The following is a 20225-nucleotide window of genomic DNA, read 5'->3' on the forward strand; positions in this document are numbered from 1 at the left end:
TATAACAAGAACTTTTTTAAAATTGTTTTTTAAATCTTCAGCTCTAAATTTTCTCCCTCTAGCTCCTACCCCACCCACCAAGAAGGCAAGAAACATGCTATCATTATACATATGAAGTCATGTAAAACATATTTCTGCATTAGCTGTGTGCAACAAGAACTTAAATATTTTTAAACAGTATACAAAAAAAAATCCAAGTCCTCTTTGTCCCCTTCTCCCCCAACCCCTCAGAAGTTTTAGACAAAAGTCAAACTGCTAGAAAGACAGAACTGAGAATTCAGGATTATATATTTTATTCAATTCAAACTCAAAAACATACTAACCTCACTTTTTAGCTCTTGGGGGTTTTTAATATCCAGATCTTGGACTGTTTCTTTGATTTCATCATCAGGTTTTTCACAAAGGTCTTCAGTTTCAGCAGTAATTTCTTTGAAAGAGAGAGAATATATTATTTCTCCAAATATTCAAGTTAATATTCAATATGAATTTTCTGTACTCAGTGATATTAAATACTCAAAATAACAATAACATGATGTTTTCTATTTTGGCCAGGAAGTAGATGTAACATGAATGTCAACTATTAAAAGTTTTTCACACAGTATAGATATGCTGAAGAATTCACCTAACTATGGTTAATAATGAAGGATACATGTATAATCATATAAGGTATTTGTGAATATTATAGCTGCTAAACATGTGAATCTGAGTTATTTCTACTCCTGTAGCTATAGAGATGATTAGGTGACACAACACAAAGAGTGAAAATTTGGCCAAAGACACTTACTAGCTGGGTGACCTTAGACAAGTCACTTGACCTCAGTTGTCTCAACTGTAAAATAGAGATAACAGCACTGTCTTATGGGGTTGTTGCAACAATTAAAAGAGATGATAGCATAGAATCTGGAACTTAGTAGATACTCTAAGTATGCATATTCCCTTCCATTCCCTCTTTCTCATTCAAGTGGGCTGCTGGAGAGTCCGGCCCACTGTATAAAATAAACCATTCGACACTTCTTATTTTGACTGTCATTCCATTCTCTCTGGCCACTCTTCCATTGCCTCTTTACAACTTCCATGTCACCTACAGCAGAAAAAGGAAGGAACTTCTGCCCTGGGGGCCCTCCTTCCAAGAGAAGTAATGATGACTACCTCTCCTGGATCATCATTTCAAGAAATTCCAGCTTCTCTTGCCACCTCCTTCACACCCTCCTCAACACAACCACATACTTTGCCTTTTCCTCACTGCTTCCTCTCCCCCTCATTAGATCATGAATCATGATCAAATTAACATTTCTGCCTTGGATGGGGTGTGTCATTCACCATCCCAGCAACTTTCAGTTCTAAAGAACCTTTCCCAGATCTGGGGACCACCTCTCCCTTAAGAGTGTTATCTCCCTTATTAAGATGTAAGCTACTCCCTTAAGAGTGTAAGCTCCAAACAACTTTAAATAATGTCTCAAAACAATTTCTGGAGTGGCAGAACCCACAAAAGGATGGGGGTAAAACAATTTTCTAGCCCAAGATAACTTAGAAGTATAGCAGGAAAGGTCTTTCACCAGACTGAAAGAGCATAGTTCACGCCACAAAAAAACTAGAAAGTTTTGGGGACAATTGAATTAGGAGCGCTAAGCCTGCAAATGGTAAAGAGGTCAACAACTAGTCAGAAGAAGATTATAGGGCACTGGTGGCGGGGGAGGGGGGCAGGACTCTGTTGCATTAATCTTACTCAGATCTGAGTTGCAATCCTGGTTCACCAAGTCAGGGTGAGGAGGAGCCCTGGCACATCTGAACTTGTGGCCACAGGGGGGCAGGGACCCTGGTCACAGTTTCAGGGAGGAAAATAGTACTTGTGGTCACTTGCAGACCAGAGTATAAGTCAAGAGAGTAGTAAAAACACTTTTCCATAAATCATACCACCTTGGAAGAACCAAGAGCTTACAGACATCTAGAACTGGCTCTGAAAACAGCTACACAAAAAACTTGAAGCTTGGAATAGGATACCCTCTACTCTAGGAACAAAGATCAACTTTAATATAAAGTTAGAAATCAAGAAATAGGCAAACAATAGCAATAAAAAAAGATCCAGACCATAGAAAATTACTAAAGTTGATAGGGAAGATCTAAACACAAACTCCGAAGACAACAAAGTCACAACTGCTATATTAAAAGCCTCAAAGAAAAATGTAAATTGGTCTCAGACCTCAAAAGAATTCCTAGAAAAGCTCATAATGGAGTTTAAAAATTGGGAAAAGAAATGTGAGTGATGAAAGAAAATTATGAAAAAGGAACTAACAACTTGGTAAAGGAGGTGTAAAAGTTACTGAAGAAAATTTGCTTAGTTGGTTGGTTCTTGGTTCTCAAAGAGAACCAAAATGACATCACTATATTGGAGTCAAGGTAAAGTGTGTCTGACTATAATGGATCAGACTAATATGAGCTCGGAAAGTTTATATCTTTTGCCCTCAGATTGGGCACAGATATTCTAATGAACATTTGGAGTAAACATGTCTCCAAATCTGTGCATCTTGTATCTCTTGAACTACTGTAATTCTGCTTCATCCAGAGAGCACAGCCCCTTTCTTGAGCAAGTCACAATGGATAGTCTTTTGTCAATGTCTCCCATAGCATGAAATAAATTCCAGAATTCTTCAAAAAGACTTTGTGAATGTCCTTATGTTATTTCATCTGATCTCCATATAAATTTTTGCCTTTTGTGGGTTCTCCATAAAATAGTTTTTTGGCAAACATATTTAGCATTCAAAAAAGGTGACCAGCCTTTTAGAGTTGTGTTCTCTGAAGTAGAATTTAAATGCTTGGCAGTTCAGCTAAAAATGGACCTCAGTATCTGGTACTTTATCTTGCTAGGTGATCTTCAGAATTTTCTAAGACAGTTCACAGAATGGTGTAGGATTTACAGGCATACAACAATGAGGGCAGTATAACAGCCCTGTAAACCTTCAGTTTGGTAATCAGTCTATACCTTTTCTCTTCCTCCACACTCTTCTTCCAAATCACCCAAATTCTGAGCTAGTTTTTACAATGTGTGCAACAACCTTATCATTTTATATGTTAAATCCTTGGAAAGTATATTAGCAAGGTAAATGAACTTATCCATGTCATTCATAATTTCTCCATTTGCTATAACTAATGATTCCATGAATGGATAGTGAGGTACTGGTTGGTGGAGAATCTCTTCTCTGTGTGTTTGGAGTTGTGTTAAATACTAGATCAAAATTAGTACAAGCAGCAAAAAAATCAATCCATACTTTAGTGTATCTCAGCTTCAGAAGCTGTATTGAATGCATAATCATCTGAAAAACAAAAAATCATGAACAATTCTCCCTCTATTTTAGTCTTGGCTTGTAAGCCTTTTCAAATTAAATAATTTGCTTTCTTTTCATTTTTTTTTCTTTTCCTTTTTTGCAGGGCTATGGGTTATGTGACTTGCCCAAGGTCACACTACTAGGTTATTATTAAGTGTCTAAGATCAGATTTGAACTCAGGTCCTCCTGATTCCAGAGCTAGTGCTCTATCTACTGTGCCACTTAGCCACCCCTAATAATTTACTTTCAATGAAGTAACTGACCTTGATGACATTTTCATGCTTACTGAAACTGTCTGACAAACTTGCTGAAAACATCCTGCTAAAAAGAATGGGACCAAGAACACAGTCCTGCTTTACTCCCTGGATACATGGAAAAGTAGAGTTCTGTCATCATCCATTATGCAGCATTCAGGCAAATATGCCATCATAAAACTGACATACAATACTAATGATCCTGGGCATACAAATTTTGCCATAATTTTTGATAAGCCCTCATGACTGAGAATATCAAAAACCTTTATCAGATCAGGGAATGTAAGGGGATATGTGGGGGTTTGACAGAGGTAAAACACTTGAGGATAGATGGGGTGACAGTAGAAAGAAAGTGGGATAAACACTTTGAAAAAGGATGTGGGGAATAAGGTTAGTAATCATAACTGAAAAAAAAAACCTTCAGCATTACCTCTGATAAAGGCCTCACTTCTTAAATATATAGAGAACTATTCAAATTTATAAAAATAAGATCCATTCCCTAAGGATATGAACAGGCAGTTTTCAAATAGAATAATCAAAACTATCTATAATCATATAATCAAAGTTCTAAATAATTATTAATTAAAGAAATGCAAAATGAAACAATTCTGAAGTACTATTTCCTCACTTATCAGATTGGCCAGTTTGACAGAAAAGAAAAATAACAAATGTTGGAGGATATCCAACAATTGGGGAATAGCTGATTAAGTAGTGTTATATATAAGACTGGGATAGAAAACTGTTGTGTTGTTATGAGAAATAATGAGCCGGATACTCTTGGAGAAAAACTTGGAGAAAACTTATAATGAACTGATGCAAAGGGAAATGAGCAGAACCAAGAGAAGGGTGTACACAGAGACAGCAATAGTGCATGATCATCAGCCTGTGTCTGGCTGATCAGAAGTACAATGATCTGAGACAATACTGAAGGACTTATGAAAAATGCTATCCATCTTCAGAGAAAGAGCTGATAGAGTCTGAATGCAGATTGAAACATACTTTTTATACATTGTTTTTGTTTCATGTTTTCTTTCACTACATGACTAAAATAGAAATGTTTTACTTGATTGCATACGTACAACCCTATCAAATTATTTGCCTTCATGTAATTGGGGTAAAAATTAAATAATTTTTTTAAAAAGTAAGTTTTAGGACATAATATTCATTTTAATTAATTATTGAATTTAATTAATGATTTAATTATTCATTCAATAAAGCCACATATGCCTACAATCAACTTGTGTTAAGTATTCTTTATATAGAGGGAAGAAGAATCTCTTTGACTGCATACAACCACAAATTAAAATTCCCTTTATTAAGATTTTTTTCTGTAAAATGGTTCTTTCTTCAAAGAATTAATATATGCATTAAATATATATATGCATTAAAAATAATATGTACTCATAAAGGTTATTGTGGCAATTATTATTTCAATATTCTTTATGATTAGTTTTTGACAGAACATCAGATGTTCAGATGCAGTCTCTTTTGCTTCACCAAAGATAGCCCTCAGGGACCAAGGTGACCTTCACATCTAGTTTCTTACTTTTGGATGTTGGAAATAAAAATGTTATGCTACTGCCTTAGCTTACATTTGCATCCAAGTTTTAATCTTAGACTATGCTTTATGTTCTTTTTCTCTACTATCCTGACTGAAACATCTCTCAAAGTCTTGGATTGACACAAGGGAAAAGTACCCTGTACCATAGTGACTTCTTCCTCTGATGAGATTATCTTGTCCCACAGCCTTCGTGCAAAGGTAACACATCTAGGGAAAGTCACAGCTAATTCTTCTTACAGACAGCATTCAGGACTACTCCTATTTCTACATGGTTTTTTCCCCCAGTCCAACAGGGTAACTTTGTTTCACTCACATTCCTTTTATTAAATGTGTTGTCTTCTCCCATTAGAATGCAAGCTCATTGAAGGCAAAGACTGTCTTTTTACTTGTATTCTCAGAAGTTAGCAAGGTGCCTAGCTTATAAGTAAATGATTAGTAAGTACTAGTTTACCTATTAGCTGTATTGTGTGGCTTGCAAGATCAACTCAAACACATGACTTCTCAATGGTAAAATGACGGACCAGACCACATGATCTCTAAGGTCCTATATTCTGTACTCTGCTAGGACATCTTCCTTTGGAATGGACAATAGCTATATTACCAAGTAGCACATTACCTTGAAAACTTGGCCGACTTTGGGGATCATCTTGCCAGCATTTCTGCATGAGTTTAATCAAGTTACTACAAGCACGAGGTCTAGATTTGGAAATCGGGGGTAGCTCCAGGCGATGGCCTTTTACTACTTTTACCATGATATGAAGAATGTTTTTCTCATCTGAAAAGTAAAGGCAAACAAGTTACAGCAGATCTAATTAAATGAAAGAAGAATTTTTTTTATCTCTAGGGTAAAAAGATAACTATGGGAAAAAGCACAGAGGACTATCAACTTTAGATTACTGAGTGGTTAGCAGAACTGCCATGGGAATACAATTTTCCATAGTTGTTGCATATATCTTTGATTAATCCTTTTTTTTTTGATGTTATGCTTCTCACAAGGTTGTCTTATCCCTCTCCAACTGTGTAGATCCTTACTTCACCTTCTTTTAGAAGCCCTCCCTCTGATATTATCTCTAATTTACCCTGGTAAATATCTTGTTTGCAGAGGCATTTGCAGATTGTCTCCTTCTTTAGACTGTGGACTCCTTGAGAGCAGGGACTTTTATTTTTGTCTTTTTTTTTAATCCTAGCACATGCCTTCCACAAAGTAAACATTTATTAAATTGAGGATTTAACCACTGAAAGATGAGCTTTGGGAGTTAACAAAAAAACCACTTGTCAATCAATGATCAAGTGATTGTGAATGTACCTATGTTTGTTCTCCACTGATAGTCACAATTGGTCACTAGGACAATACTTTAAACCTTTATCCCTTGACAGCATCTGCCAGAACACAGCTTTAAAAAATCCCACCAAGTTTATGTATACACCACAATTAAGTAAAGGAGAATGATTTTAATGGAGGTAATATTATATGCAATTAAACTCGACAAAATGTCCTTTCTTTAATAGACTCTGGTAATGAGGTGGCTCTCCAGTTTGCCAAGGCCATACCGTATTATTTTGATTTCATTTCCTCTCTTTTTCTCCAACAAATCATCTGCTCATATGATCATCCCACTCTCTCTCTCTCTCTCTCTCTCTCTCTCTCTGTCTAATCTTCAGCCTTTTCTCATCTACTAGGGTTCATTCCCTATTGCCTACAAACATGGTCAAATCTCCACCATCCTTTTAAAAAAAATTCTCTTACTTGATTCTATTGTCTCTACTAGTTACTAATTTAAACCTTGATTTCCCTTATTAAATAGTCATCTATATTCAGTATCCTACTTCTTCTCATTCTCTTTATTAAACTCTCTATAATCTGGCCTTCCAACTCATGATTCAAATGAAAGTGTTCTCTCCAAACTTATCAATGATTTATTAATTGCTAGCTCAGCTCTCTTGACAGCATTTTGTATTGTTGACCACCTTCTTTGGATACTTTTTTCTTTTGGGGTTTTGTATTTTCACTTGGTTCCCTTTCTACCTGTCTTCTGTAGGAGATCTTCACCCATGCCATGTCCATTACTTGCAGGTATCCCAAGGATTGGTCCAGGGTCCTCTTCTGTTTTCTCTCAATATTTTCTCATTTGAGGATCCTATTAAGTTCTGTTGAACCCAAGTATCATATCTATTCAGGAGGCTCCCAGATCTATGTTTCTGACTGCACTTTTTCTCCCCTTAATTTTAGTCCTGTATCACTGTCTATTGAACATTTCAGACAGGCTGTTCTGTACACATCTCAAATTTAACAAGTCCAAAATAAAATTATTATCAATGCACTGATCCTTCTTAACTTCAGACAAGATAATGAACTAAAGGTTCAAAATGAGACATATATTTTCTGACATGTCTTTATATTTTGCTTAACTTCTTACAAGAGAGACCTTTGTATTAGGAGGAGATAGTCATTGAGAAGTAAGAGTGATAATGGAAAAAAAATCAATAAAAAAGTTTTTTTTTTAAAAGAGCACATGAATAAAGTAAGCAGAATAAGTTTGAAAAGGAAATTGAAGGCAGATTGGAGAGCTTTAAATGCCAGGCTACAGGGTTTATTTCTTATTCTAGAGAATTAGTTAAGATTTTTGGGTAAGGAAATATCATATTTGCTTTAGGAAGATAATTTTGGCAAATTATTTAGTGTGGAGAATTGGATTGGAGAACAGAAGGACTAGAATCAGTGAGAAATAGGAAGATCTTTAAAAAAGAATTACATTTAAGAATTTTGTATTTTCAATTTATGATGTAATGGGACATAAAATTACAGGAAGATATTTTCTCTCCTTTCTTTCCATGTCACTAGTCTGCTGAGCATTTAATCAGCATCTAGACAGCTTTAATTGTTATATAGTCACTGATTAATGCCAATCAGTGACAAGGGACAAAAATGGAGGAAATTCTAAGACAAGGTCTCTTTCTTTGTTATCAAATCAGCAAAAGAAAAATATCCTATGTAATAATCTGAGATGATAGAGACTCTATAAACATTATTCCTTTAAATGCCATGGGATTCTGACTGCTGCTAATCCTTTCTTTAAAATGTTATTCTGTAAAAGGAGCACTGAATTTGGAGTCAAAGAACCTGTGTGTGAACACTACTTGTTCGACCATCAGGAAGTCATTTTCTCTCTCTCTTCCTCAAAATGAGATTGGCAGTTAAGCAAAATTATAGAATTTAAAAGTAAATTTATGGGGAGGAGAGAGTAAAAATGAGAGGAGACAAAATTTCATTCAGGAAAGGGGAATCCCTATAGTGATTTCAGTGTTAGTATCTTTGTAACTAGGATTATAGTTAATACAAAGAAGCAGACTTTGACATGGTAGTATATTACTTTAAGGCCTAAGTTGATACCATTGTTTGTCTGTGTGTGTGTGTGTGTGTCTGTGTGTCTGTGTGCCTGTGCGTGTGTAATTGGAATATATAATATAATATAAAATATATATAATTGGAAAACAAATAAAATATTTATATAATTAAAAAATCCCAAAGCTGAGCCCTTCTTTGAAAAAGCCATTAAAGTATATTGCTGCAGATATGTATTATTTGCTCGGTTTAAAATCAGTGGTAGTATTCTTATTAGTACTTAATTCTGCTTCATATAGAATTATATCTAATTTCAACCTGTCAAAATCAATTTTCATTTTTTATTGATTACTGAAATCTCCAAGCTCCAACATTTGAGATGTTTTCTAAACTACACTGCTAGGAAATACAAAAACATCAAGCGTGTCCATCTCTAGATTGCCTGGTAAAATATCAACTTTCTGTTGTGCTGTCTTCATAGGGTCTTTTATTATTGACATTTACAATCATGGACCTGGAACTTCAGCTGTCATATATGTGTGTGTATATATGACATACAATAATTGGCATTCTGCCATCTAAAACTATGACTATATTGATTGTAGTTTAATTAAAACAAGAGGGGTTGGGAAAGGAACCTATAAAGGATGAATGATGATTGGTGATAGGAAGATGAATAATTGTTTTCTTGTTTAAACAAAAGCATTAGAAATCAAGTCCTTTTTATTGCTATAATAATTGCCAGGGTGATCTATAACTTATGAAACTTGAAAGACTTTTTTCTCCTTCATTTATTTTAAATACTGATTCTTAGGATCCTGGTTAGGTGAAAAAGAAGACATTAAAACCATGCGAATGATTGATCCAGATTTCTACTGCAAGTAGTAAATAGAATTTGTTTTATCAAATAATTCTTTATATAGAAATTAAAATTTTTGCAGAATGGGGGAAAAAGCAAGTTTCTTTATTTGGCATACTCAAAATTCTCAAGGTTTTTATACTGTATTCCTTTAGGTGGGTCAGAGGTCCCAGAAGAGACAAAAGCAGACATAAATTAACCTGTCTTCTATGTTCACTATCCTTTTCAAGGAACTTTCACGGCATAAAGTATTCATAGATACTTTGCATGTATTCTTCCTTAACAAAGAAAGTGTTAAAATGTCCAAATACATAATATACCAAACTTAAATATAAAGAGAACATTTCACTTACCAGCAAAGGGTTTTTTCTGTGTGAGTACTCCCCAGATAACAATGGCAAAACTGAAAAAGAAAAATATGTTCATGAGTTTCCTACCTTGTTAGTTTAATCTTTATGGGATATGCTCAGTAACTATGTCACATGAATAAAATGTATTCTGAAAGAATAAATCCAGAATCTGAAAGTGGAACTTTATCCATAATAATTTTAATTAAAGTTAACTTAGAATGCATTTAGTTCACAAACAACTTTTTAAAAAGTACTGCAAGCCATTTAAATAAAAAAATAAATTGCTCGTTAAATGTCCATTAAAAGGAGTCAAAAAATCTAAGTAGCATGGATTTGGCTGGTAAGACCTATCACTTCAGTTGTTAAAGAGTATTTCATTGGAATGAAACAAATTTGAAAGAAGATATTCAATATATAGGAAATTGAAATTTGTAAGCTCAAAAGTTAAAACAAAAAAATTGAAATAGAGAAAAACTTTTTTCCCCAAATTATATGAGCTGTAACTAATTCCAGAAGTCTAATTCATCAGTAAAGGTACTGCAAAGAAATATAGGTAAGAACACTCGCGCGTGCGCGCACACACACACACACACACACACACACACACACACACACAGAAAGAATTTCAAACCAGTAAACCAAGTTCTAAGTAACAATAGTTCTTTTAAGTTTCCATAATGATTGGTAGAAAAGTAAAAAGTGAAAAGTCAATTGAGCCTTTGCTTCCTTTTCCAAAGAAAAATACAGGATCATTAAGAACTTTAGGTTTTAAGAAAAGAAAAAGGACAGTTAAAAGTTATAAAATTTAACTGAATTAATATGTATATATTCCCCACATCTATTTATCTAAAAATAACAAGAATTCTTCATTCAATACCAGAAAGAAGGAATACATCTTGGAAAGCTGCACAGAAGCATATGCATGAACATTTGTTTTGTTTTTTGTTTTTAGGTTTTTGCAAGGCAATGGGGTTAAGTGGCTTGCCTAAGGCCACATAGCTAAGTAATTATTAAGTGTCTGAGGAAGAATTTGAACTCCTGACTCCAGGGTGGTGCTCTATCCACTGCACCACCTAGCTGCCCCTGCATGAACATTTAAAGTGACAAATTTCTACAACCTCAACAAATAAAACCTGCACTGTGCAAAAATGCCAGAAGTTCAAATAAAAGGAATGCCATAATTTGTCAGTTCAATAAAACAAATTACTTTAATTGGCACTTTCACAAACAAATATTTTTCACCTGTGGCTAATCAGCATTTAAAATGGAAAAAAAAGAAAAATCTTCTATGCCCTTCCAAGCCAACCACAATATAAAAAAAAAGCCCCTCAGCAAAAATTAAGAATATATGGCTTATTCAGATCCATGAAGCAAATATAATTATTTAGAATGAGTAAAAGACCAAGCCTTTGGTTTGGAAATTCTTACAAATATTTACGCCAGAGGAACTTGTTAAGTTTTGGAAGAATTTCTCAACTAGTTGCCCCAAACAATCAGATTAATCCTGGAAAGGAAGTTTTTACACCAACCTGTACACATCATGTTTGATATCAAAGAATCTGCTCTTCTCTTTTATACGTTCTGGAGGTAAGTAAGCAATTGTACCAAAAAGTCCATCAATACTGAGATCTTGGGAATGAGACAGGCCATTACATTTGGCTAATCCAAAATCTGAAATCTGAAAAGTAAGCAGATAAAAAAGTTAATTAATTAAACTCCAAATAGAATTTGAATGCTTCATAAGGAGTTAGAATATTTATACAATGTTAAAAACAAAATATAGAATATCCCTATTTTGCAGCATTCAAGCACTTCTAAAAAATTCAAATTGGAAGGATCTTTCTCTTTTAAATTTCTGTAAAATAAATATCATCTAAAGGATTTTTAATTTTAACTTTTTAAAAGGCGCCCTCTATATTTACAGGCTTAATTTACTCCATTCCAAAACATAATACATTTTCCTCATAGCCAAATGCAGAAAAAGTTAACTTATAAAGGATATAGCAAATTATTTTATTTCTGTGAAGCCACATTTTGTGCCATAAACAATGAAAGTATAATGACTTTCCCACCCACCCCCACAAATTAAAGGAATGACTTGAGAAACTGACAGCAAAAAATACTGTGAATCTGATTATGCAATATGGCCTACTTAAGTGAACAAACAAGTAGAAGCAAGCTTTTTGTGTGGAAATGTTTTCAACTGCCTTTTAAAACAAACCAAAAACTCAAACTACATCTGCCTCATAAATCCCTTTAAATCATTATAATTTGGCTTAATATCTTCTTCTATCTGCTGGGGTCTACTTTCTCTAGAGACAGATCATATAGAACTCCTTGACAGATACAAGCATGTCTATACAACACATTTATACGCGCGCACGCACACACACACACACACACACACACGTGAATGTTTATATAAAAGGGTTTTAGGATCAAACATTTTTATACGTAGCTTGGGTGGGGTGCTCACCTATCAGCTAGCTAATTTGTTACCATGCTTATTCCCATCATCCTGGGGAAACAAGTTTAGATATTTCCTTATTATTTACAAGCACCAGAATAACTCATTAATCAAATAGCTCTGAGAGAACCCTCCTTAGTTTATTAAATATTACTTAAATATATAAACCTCTAGACTATTAAATAGGGACAAACTGTTACTTACAATGTTCCATCTGTATTACTGAAGCCAGAATCATTTCTAACCATCATTGCCACTCTTGACTTCTCATTTCTTTTTTTATTTAGATTTTTAAAAATTAAAAAAATTTTTTTTTTGCAAGGCAATGGGGTTAAATGGCTTTCCCAAGATGACACAGCTAGGTAATTATTAAGTGTCTGAGGCCGGATTTGAACTCAGGTACTCCTGACTCCAGGGCTGGTGCTCTATACACTGAGCCACCTAGCTGTCCCCCCATTGACTTTTCATTTCTAAAATATAGTTCTACTATTCAACTTTCTCAGAACACCAGTCAAAAATTTTAAGAATTTTCCTTATGTTTCTTTGTAAGATTCAAATTAAACACAGTTCTCCCACCTTTCTCTAAGTAAGTCTTTTTTCAACTATGATAGGACAGTCTCTCCAAGATGAAAGTTTGATAAGTTTGATAAAAAGTTAAAAAGATTCCACTGGCTCCAAACAGAGGTCTGGTCCTAAAATCAGTAAAATCTTAGTTCAGGACCCATCTCTGACCTATTTTAGTTTGCTATTATTTAGTTTGCTATACCTTCCATTGTCATCTCTGGAATACATGCTCTCCAGATAGTAAACTTGCTTTCATCTTGAATCTTTTCCTTCCTACTTCTAGCTCTCTCCTAACATAGCTTCCCCTACCAGCACTGGTGGCCCTTTCAATCATTTCCTTTGGTTCATTGGTCCAAGTTGGGGAACTGGAATATCTTTGCTCCCCAATACCATTTTCCAGCTCTCCCTCTATCTCCATCACTCATTAACTTCTCCATTGAGGTTCACTCAATCCATATTTTGCACACAATCACAAGTTTGTTATCTACCAACCTCCAACACTCCTTTTCTTGAATGAGTTCAGTAATCTGGCTAACAAACTTCTATTCATCTTACTCAATTCCAGCAGAACTACTAGGGACTTAATACATATAGATACTTCCCCAAAAAGGTAATCTATGAATGCCTCACCTTGTTCATTTCCCACTATGTATACTTCCACTACACTACAACTATACACAAAGACAATCATACTCTTGATCTTGCCATCACTCATAAATACTCCATTTCTATGATTATGAACTCTGAAATTCCTTACCTTACCAAAATCTAGTCATTTGACTTATCCCTCTGCCTTTCAGCTCTAAACTCTGTTCTTTGTCCTCAATTTAATCCCATCACCTCTCAATTCTTTCCCCACAGTGACTACACAGGATCTTCCTTTCCCTATCATGACCTCTTATTGAATGAGTTTAACTCTACCTTTTTCTCTTCTCTGGAATAACTTGCCCTGCCAACTCCTTGGATTATTCTACTCATGTGCTCCTCAACTGAGTTAAAGAAAATCAGAATTGTGCTGACTACACCAAGTTATATTCTGTTATCTCAAAATGGGCTGCTATGGCAAGACAATTCTTTACAATTTCCTAATCCATTCATGATCCTATTCAGGGGCTTTTCCATGTCTTTTTATCCATTTTCACATTCATTCTTTTTTTTTTTTTTTGCCAGGCAATGGGGTTAAGTGGCTTGCCCAAGGCCACACAGCCAGGTAATTATTAAGTGTCTGAGGCCAAATTTGAACCCAAGTACTCCTGACTCCAGGCCCTGTGCTCTATCCACTGTACCACCTAGCCACCCCTTTCACATTCATTCTTGTCCCACATAAAGAGATGGCTCTACTCCTTACCAAGCCATTCTACATGCAAAATTCCTTCTTCTTGCAGAGTATTACTTCTATCATTTATCTACAAACTCTCCTTGTCTACTATTGGCTATTTCCCTACTACATACAAATATTATCAAAAGGTTCACTAAATCTAGTCACTTTTTTTTGGTGGTTTTTGCAAGGCAATGGGGTTAAGTAACTTGCCCAAGGTCACACTGCTAGGTAATTATTAAGTGTCTGAGGTCAAATTTGAACTCAAGTCCTCCTAACTCCAGGGCCAGTACTCTATCCACTGAGTCACCTAGCTGCCCCCAATCTGGTCATTTCCATTAACTATTATATTTCTTTTCCCTTTCGGGAAGGCTCTCTGCAATACATGCCTTCACTTTAATTTGTCTCACTTTCATCTTACTTCTTTGAAGTCTAGTTTCTGACCTCATCATTCAACAGTAATTGCTCTCTACAAAGTTATTAATAATATCTTAATTGTCAAATCAAATTCCCTTTTCTTAATCATCATTCTTGACCTTTCTCTGCCTTTAACACTATTGACCACCCTCTTTTCTTACTCTCATCTCTCTACACCAATTTCTCCTGCTTCTCCTACTTTCTTCTCATTCTGCTTTGCTGGATCTTCATGTAGGTGAGGCCCACTACATTAGACCCTGTCCTCTATACAATTTCAACTGGTGATCTCATCAGTTCCCAAGTCTCATCTATATGCTAATACTTCTCAAATCTACTTATCTACCCCCAACTTCTCCAGTCTCACACTATTGACTGCCTACTGGATATCTTGAACTAGATGTTCCACAGACATCTTAAACTCAACATAACCCAAACTGAAGTCATTAAATTTTCCCCTAACCCTCCCTATTTCCTAAATTTGTTATTATTATCAAAGGTACCACAGTCTTCCCAATCAAATAGACTTTCATTCTTTCTCCTCACTTTCTTTTATTTTCCCCCACCCCATACCAACTGTGCTGCCATGGCCTGTCAATTTTACTTTTGTAACATCACTGGACATATCTATATCTATATCTATAGATATATTTATATGTATATATGTATGTATGTATGTATGTATTCCCCCTCTTCATTCCTCTGTCGTTACTCTGGTGAAGACCCTATACACCTCACACCTAGACTCCTGCAGTAGCTTACTTATTGGTGTTCCTGACATAAGTTCCTTCTAATTCCATCTCCCTACTCTGGGCCATTTCACTGGTGCTCTCCTATGTCTGGCCTTCTTATACTCCTTATTTCTACCTTCTGCCTTTCTTGTAGCTTCCTTCAAGTCTCAGCTAAAATTTCACCTATTATAGGAAACTTTTACATTTAACCCTTTAACTCTAGTACCTTCCCACTGATGATTATTTCAAATTTATCTTTTAAATTTGTTTAGGTCAGAGAGCTAGAACAACCTCAGGGAGATATGTTAATGCTATGCACATCCAGATAAAGAAAAACAAAACAAAACAAAACAGCAAAATACAGAATCTGAATGAAACTATGTTCACTTCTTAAATATTTCTCTTATTTTTTTATCCTCCTATCTCATGGTTTTCTTTCTTTTCCCCCCTTTAGTCCTAATTCCTCATATAGAAAATGACTAATCTGTAAACATGTTAAACACAAATGTTCATCAGACTGTTCACCACTGATTGGGGGTGGTGGGAAAGGAGAGCAGAAATGTGCATATACATGTGGATGAATGTTAGAAAACTTTTATAAGTAATTGAAAAAATAAAAAAATCAATTAAAAAAAGCCAAAAAAAAGTCAGTCTCAACTGCACAGGAAAAAAAAATTTATTTGCACATATTTGTTTGAATATTGCTTTTCCAATTTAACTGTGACTTCTTGAGAACAGGAACTATCCTTTTCTTTTCTTTGATCCTTAGTACAACCCTTAGTGCATAGTAGGTCCCTAATAAATATTTATTGACTGACTCACTGATTGCCTGTCCCTGCCCACTAGGTCCTCCCTTATTCTTAACCCCCTCAAACCAATCCTGCTAATGTGTTAGCCTAAAGCTACCCCTCCCCTTCCATCATGCTCTTTGGAATGCCTGTTCTACAGTTAACAAATTTGCTTTCAACTTAAACTTTTTCCTTTAGTGCTTCTTCCATCCTATTGTACTCACTGAAAACTGACTCCCTCCTGAATAAATACCTTCCCTGGCTACTCTCTCTCCAACCTAGACTGCACTTTCACTCATGCCTCAACCATTCCCTCATATTGTAGGAGTTGGAATAAATTTTACTCAATCAATATTTACTATCTAATTTAGATGCTGGTAGTTATTATTTACCACCTTTCCTTTCCCTCAACAAGTTCAATATTTGACCCCTAGCCTTTCTCTCATCCCTTATTCCTGCTCTCATATTGAGGAACTTCAATATATATACTGACAATCCCTCAAACACCTTAACCTCCCAGTTCCTCAACTTAATCATTTCCCACAATCTTATTTCCCTATCCCACCACAGCTATGCAAAGAAAAATGGCTATTCACTGAATCTGGCCATCACTCACAAATATTCAAACTTCCACAAAATCTGAAATGACCTTATCTAATCACAGTCTCTTGTCATTCTACTTCTCCCTCCTCTTGGCAACCCCAAATTCTGTTTTTCATCCTCATCTCATCCTCCAATTCCTCTAAACCTCAATTTTTTCCCCCAGGCTACCACCACTGCCCTGGCTACACTTTCCTCCCTTTTCCATCTTGACCCTGTCTTCTCTGAAGTCCCCTGTCATTTTATCCAGTCAAAAACCTAGCCTTTGACTGCTTTCATTGCTTTCACTCCTACCACTGCTGAGTCCATTTTATATATCCCTGTGGAATGAAAGAGATGAACACCAAGGCTTCAGGAAGCACCTGGGCAGAGGAGATGCCAGGGGATTCCTGAAACAGTGTAGGTTACGGGAACAAGAACCATGTTCATTCACCTATTACAGAATTCCAAGATTAACTGATAGGGATTAGTTCTATATTTGGGGGGGGGGGGAGCAGAAAAGAGTGATCACTCATGGGCCCTAAGGAGATTCTGATGAACAATTAACAAGCTGGAAGCAAAAAGTAGCCATGTGGTTCTGAACCTGAGAGTTGAGTGAAGACTCCGTTCTAGCCTCTACTCCAGGGTAGAATTCCATGACCCAAAGGGGAGTCTCATAGTGGATTAAAAGTGAGCCCAGTTTTTATATTGTTTGATGTTTATGGATATAATAATAGCATTCCAATATGGAGTCACTTAGGCTAAATGATCCTAAGATCCAGAAAATATATAGGCAAAGGTCATTCAACAGTACACAGATTGTACTTTTTCACTGGTCTGACCTGTGTTAACCCTGTTAATACTAGCAATTTCTGTTTAGATTAAAACTCTTGACCAATTGTAGTAATTGTTGATCGATTTTTTTTTTGTTGCCTCAGATAGACAACTTAGACCCTTTCCCAATTTTGGTCCTGATAAATGAACAATGCCATTCACAAACAGAGGGGAAAAACCATGGAATCTGAATGAATATTCTGTTTACTTTTTAGAAACTTTTTCTATGTTTTTTCCACCTATCTCATGGTTTTCTTTCTTTCCCCTTACATAAAACGACTAATATGCAGTCATTGGGTAGGGATAGGGAAGGGAGGGTGGTAGAAAAAAAATTTAAATAATAAATTTGCAAATGGATGAATGTCAAAAAAACTACTATAGCATGTAGTTAGAAAAATAAAATAAAATTTCAATTAAAAACATTCTCATAATAAATTAGATCAAAAATTAGATAAAACTGGATAAAAATAAATTTTTTTTAAAAAGACTTATTGTACTATATGAAAAACATGACCAAAAAAAAGAGAACATAGATATCATATTCAAGAAGTCATAAAAGAAAACTACTGGGCTATCACTCTGTACTTTGCCCTCTTAAAAAAATAGGGTAAAATGGAAATTGAGGCAAACTATCAGTCATCCCCTGAAGGCAACCCCCCCAAAAAAAACACTCAAAGGAATTATCATAGTCAAATCCAGAACTCCTAGGTTAAAGAGAAAATACTTTAAGAATCCAGGGGGAAAAAAGAATCCAGGAAAAAAATTCAAGTATGAAGGATTCAGTCAGAATCACTCAGAATTTAGCAAGTCATATTATAAATGAATAGAGAACAGGGGATATGATATTCTAGAAGACAACAGACGTAGATTTTCAACCAATTACTTACCTAGCAAAACTGAGTATAAAGGTTATAGAGCAAAAATGGGCCTTTAATGAAATATGAAACTTCCAAGTGCTCCTGATGTAAAGATCTTAAAGGAGTAGAAAATTTGTCAAGAGAAACATAAAGTCAAGCATCAAGAGAAACATAAAAAAGTAAACATCACTATGCAATCTAAAAGGACTAAACAAGGTTAAATTGTTTATATTTTTATAGAGGTAAATTATTCATATACTTCCTCAGGACTTTATGATTGCTTCTCTGTCCTATTGGGTTCATGCATTGACAAAACCCAATATTTTGATCTGCCTTCTTTGTTCCTACTCACATGCTATATGGTTGAAGAAACAGTAGGTCTACTGGAAATTTATGTTTTTGGGAAAAGCATAGTGGATTAGAAACCAGATTTTTAAAAAAATTGCTGTCTACAAGAAATGGGGAAAAAAAACCACACCACATAGTTAAAATAAGGGGGTTGAAACATATGCTTCTCTAGAAATAAAAAAGGGAATGTAGCAATTATGATATAACACAAAGCAACACCAAAAATGAACCAAAATGAAAGCAGTAAAAAGAAAAATGACAGTTTGCTATTAGGTAGCATAGACAGTGAATTAAAATCAGGAAATCCAAGGAAAAAAAATCACTGTGACTCATTTTTTTATGGCTTAGGTTGGGAAAAGGAGATAGCAGAGATGTCTAAGGACAGAATCTAACAAGCAGCAACAACAAGAAGGATTTTAGTGCAAGAAGAGACTGCAAACTCCCATAAAGAGTTCTACAATTCATAAACTGGTCATGCAAACCTTATGCCCAGATTGTGGTCACCGAAACACAGAGGACAAAGGAGAGGACATAGCCTAAGAATTGTGATCCAGTGTGAAGATTGATCAGTCATGGCCATAGGCTATGTGTATACTGAGTGAGAAACAAGTTTAGAAGCTAAGAGTGGTAGCTAAGTTAACTTTGTCTCTAGAAGGGACTCGGGGTCTTGGTTCCATCATACACATTCATATTTCCTAAGACCCTAACCTCTGAATTCCTCAATTTATTCATTTCCCTCTACCTGAACCTCTTCCTGATCTCAGCTACATGCTCATGTTTGATCTTGACCCACAAGTTTTACATATACCTATTCATGAGCTATTCTTTTATTTGATCAAAATCTATTGTCATTCCACTTTTCTCTACCTTGCAACTTCAGTCCCTGTTCTCACCTCAGTCTTCAAACCTTGAGTCCCTCAGTTCTGTTCCATCCTTTCCTCTTTTTTCCTATCTTGACCACTTGATGAACTAATTCTACTTTTCATTGTCCTATTTTTCTTTGGTCCTTTATCCTATCAGAATTCTTGCCCTATCAGATTCCAGTTTTGTATTATTCCCACAATCCACAGCCTTTGTTACTATTTGAATGCTTATTGATTCATTGAACTAGTTCAACTGTACATTCTCCTCTCCTGAAATTCTTTATCCCTTTTTCCTAAAAAATATCTTCCCCTATCCGAACCAGCCTTGAATTAACCCCAACCCCTTACTTGCCTTTGTTTTTCTCATGTGCTATCATATTAAGTTGGAGCAAACCACAGCAACTCTGTTGACTAGATCCACTATAAGTTTATGTGATATAATTTCAATTGAGCCCTCACCCTAGCAAGGCAATTCTTTTACATCTCCCTAATTTATTCATCATCCTACTGGCCAAAGCAACCTTTTTGAATCTCTTCATCCCTCCTCAAACCTCTCAAGGCTTCCTTCCCCCCACCCTCTCAGCTACAAACTTTGTTTCATATTGCATTGAATAAATGAGGTCAAGATGAACTTCTCAACTATCCCCTTCACCTATTTCCTATGAAGAGGAAGGGTTGGTTTCTTGCCAAAGCTAACCTCTCTACACACACAAGTGATCACCTTCTGTCTTCTCAGCAGAATGCTCCTTCATCCATTTCCTATTTTCAGTCT

General features: G+C 35.4%; 1 protein-coding gene across 1 annotated transcript in view; it reads right to left on the minus strand.

Annotated features, from left to right (window-relative positions):
* RIPK4 (receptor interacting serine/threonine kinase 4) overlaps nucleotides 1-20225 on the minus strand; it is a 59148-nt gene that overhangs the window by 12335 nt on the left and 26588 nt on the right. The window contains exons 3-6 of the mRNA XM_074213841.1: nucleotides 11220-11368; nucleotides 9694-9743; nucleotides 5755-5913; nucleotides 324-427 (exon numbers count right to left, since the gene is read on the minus strand). Coding sequence (XP_074069942.1) covers nucleotides 324-427; nucleotides 5755-5913; nucleotides 9694-9743; nucleotides 11220-11368 — 462 coding nt within the window. The remainder of the gene's footprint in view (nucleotides 1-323; nucleotides 428-5754; nucleotides 5914-9693; nucleotides 9744-11219; nucleotides 11369-20225) is intronic.

The sequence above is a fragment of the Macrotis lagotis genome, chromosome 1 (assembly GCF_037893015.1).
Source record: "Macrotis lagotis isolate mMagLag1 chromosome 1, bilby.v1.9.chrom.fasta, whole genome shotgun sequence".
In the NCBI taxonomy this organism is placed as follows: Eukaryota; Metazoa; Chordata; class Mammalia; order Peramelemorphia; family Peramelidae; genus Macrotis; species Macrotis lagotis.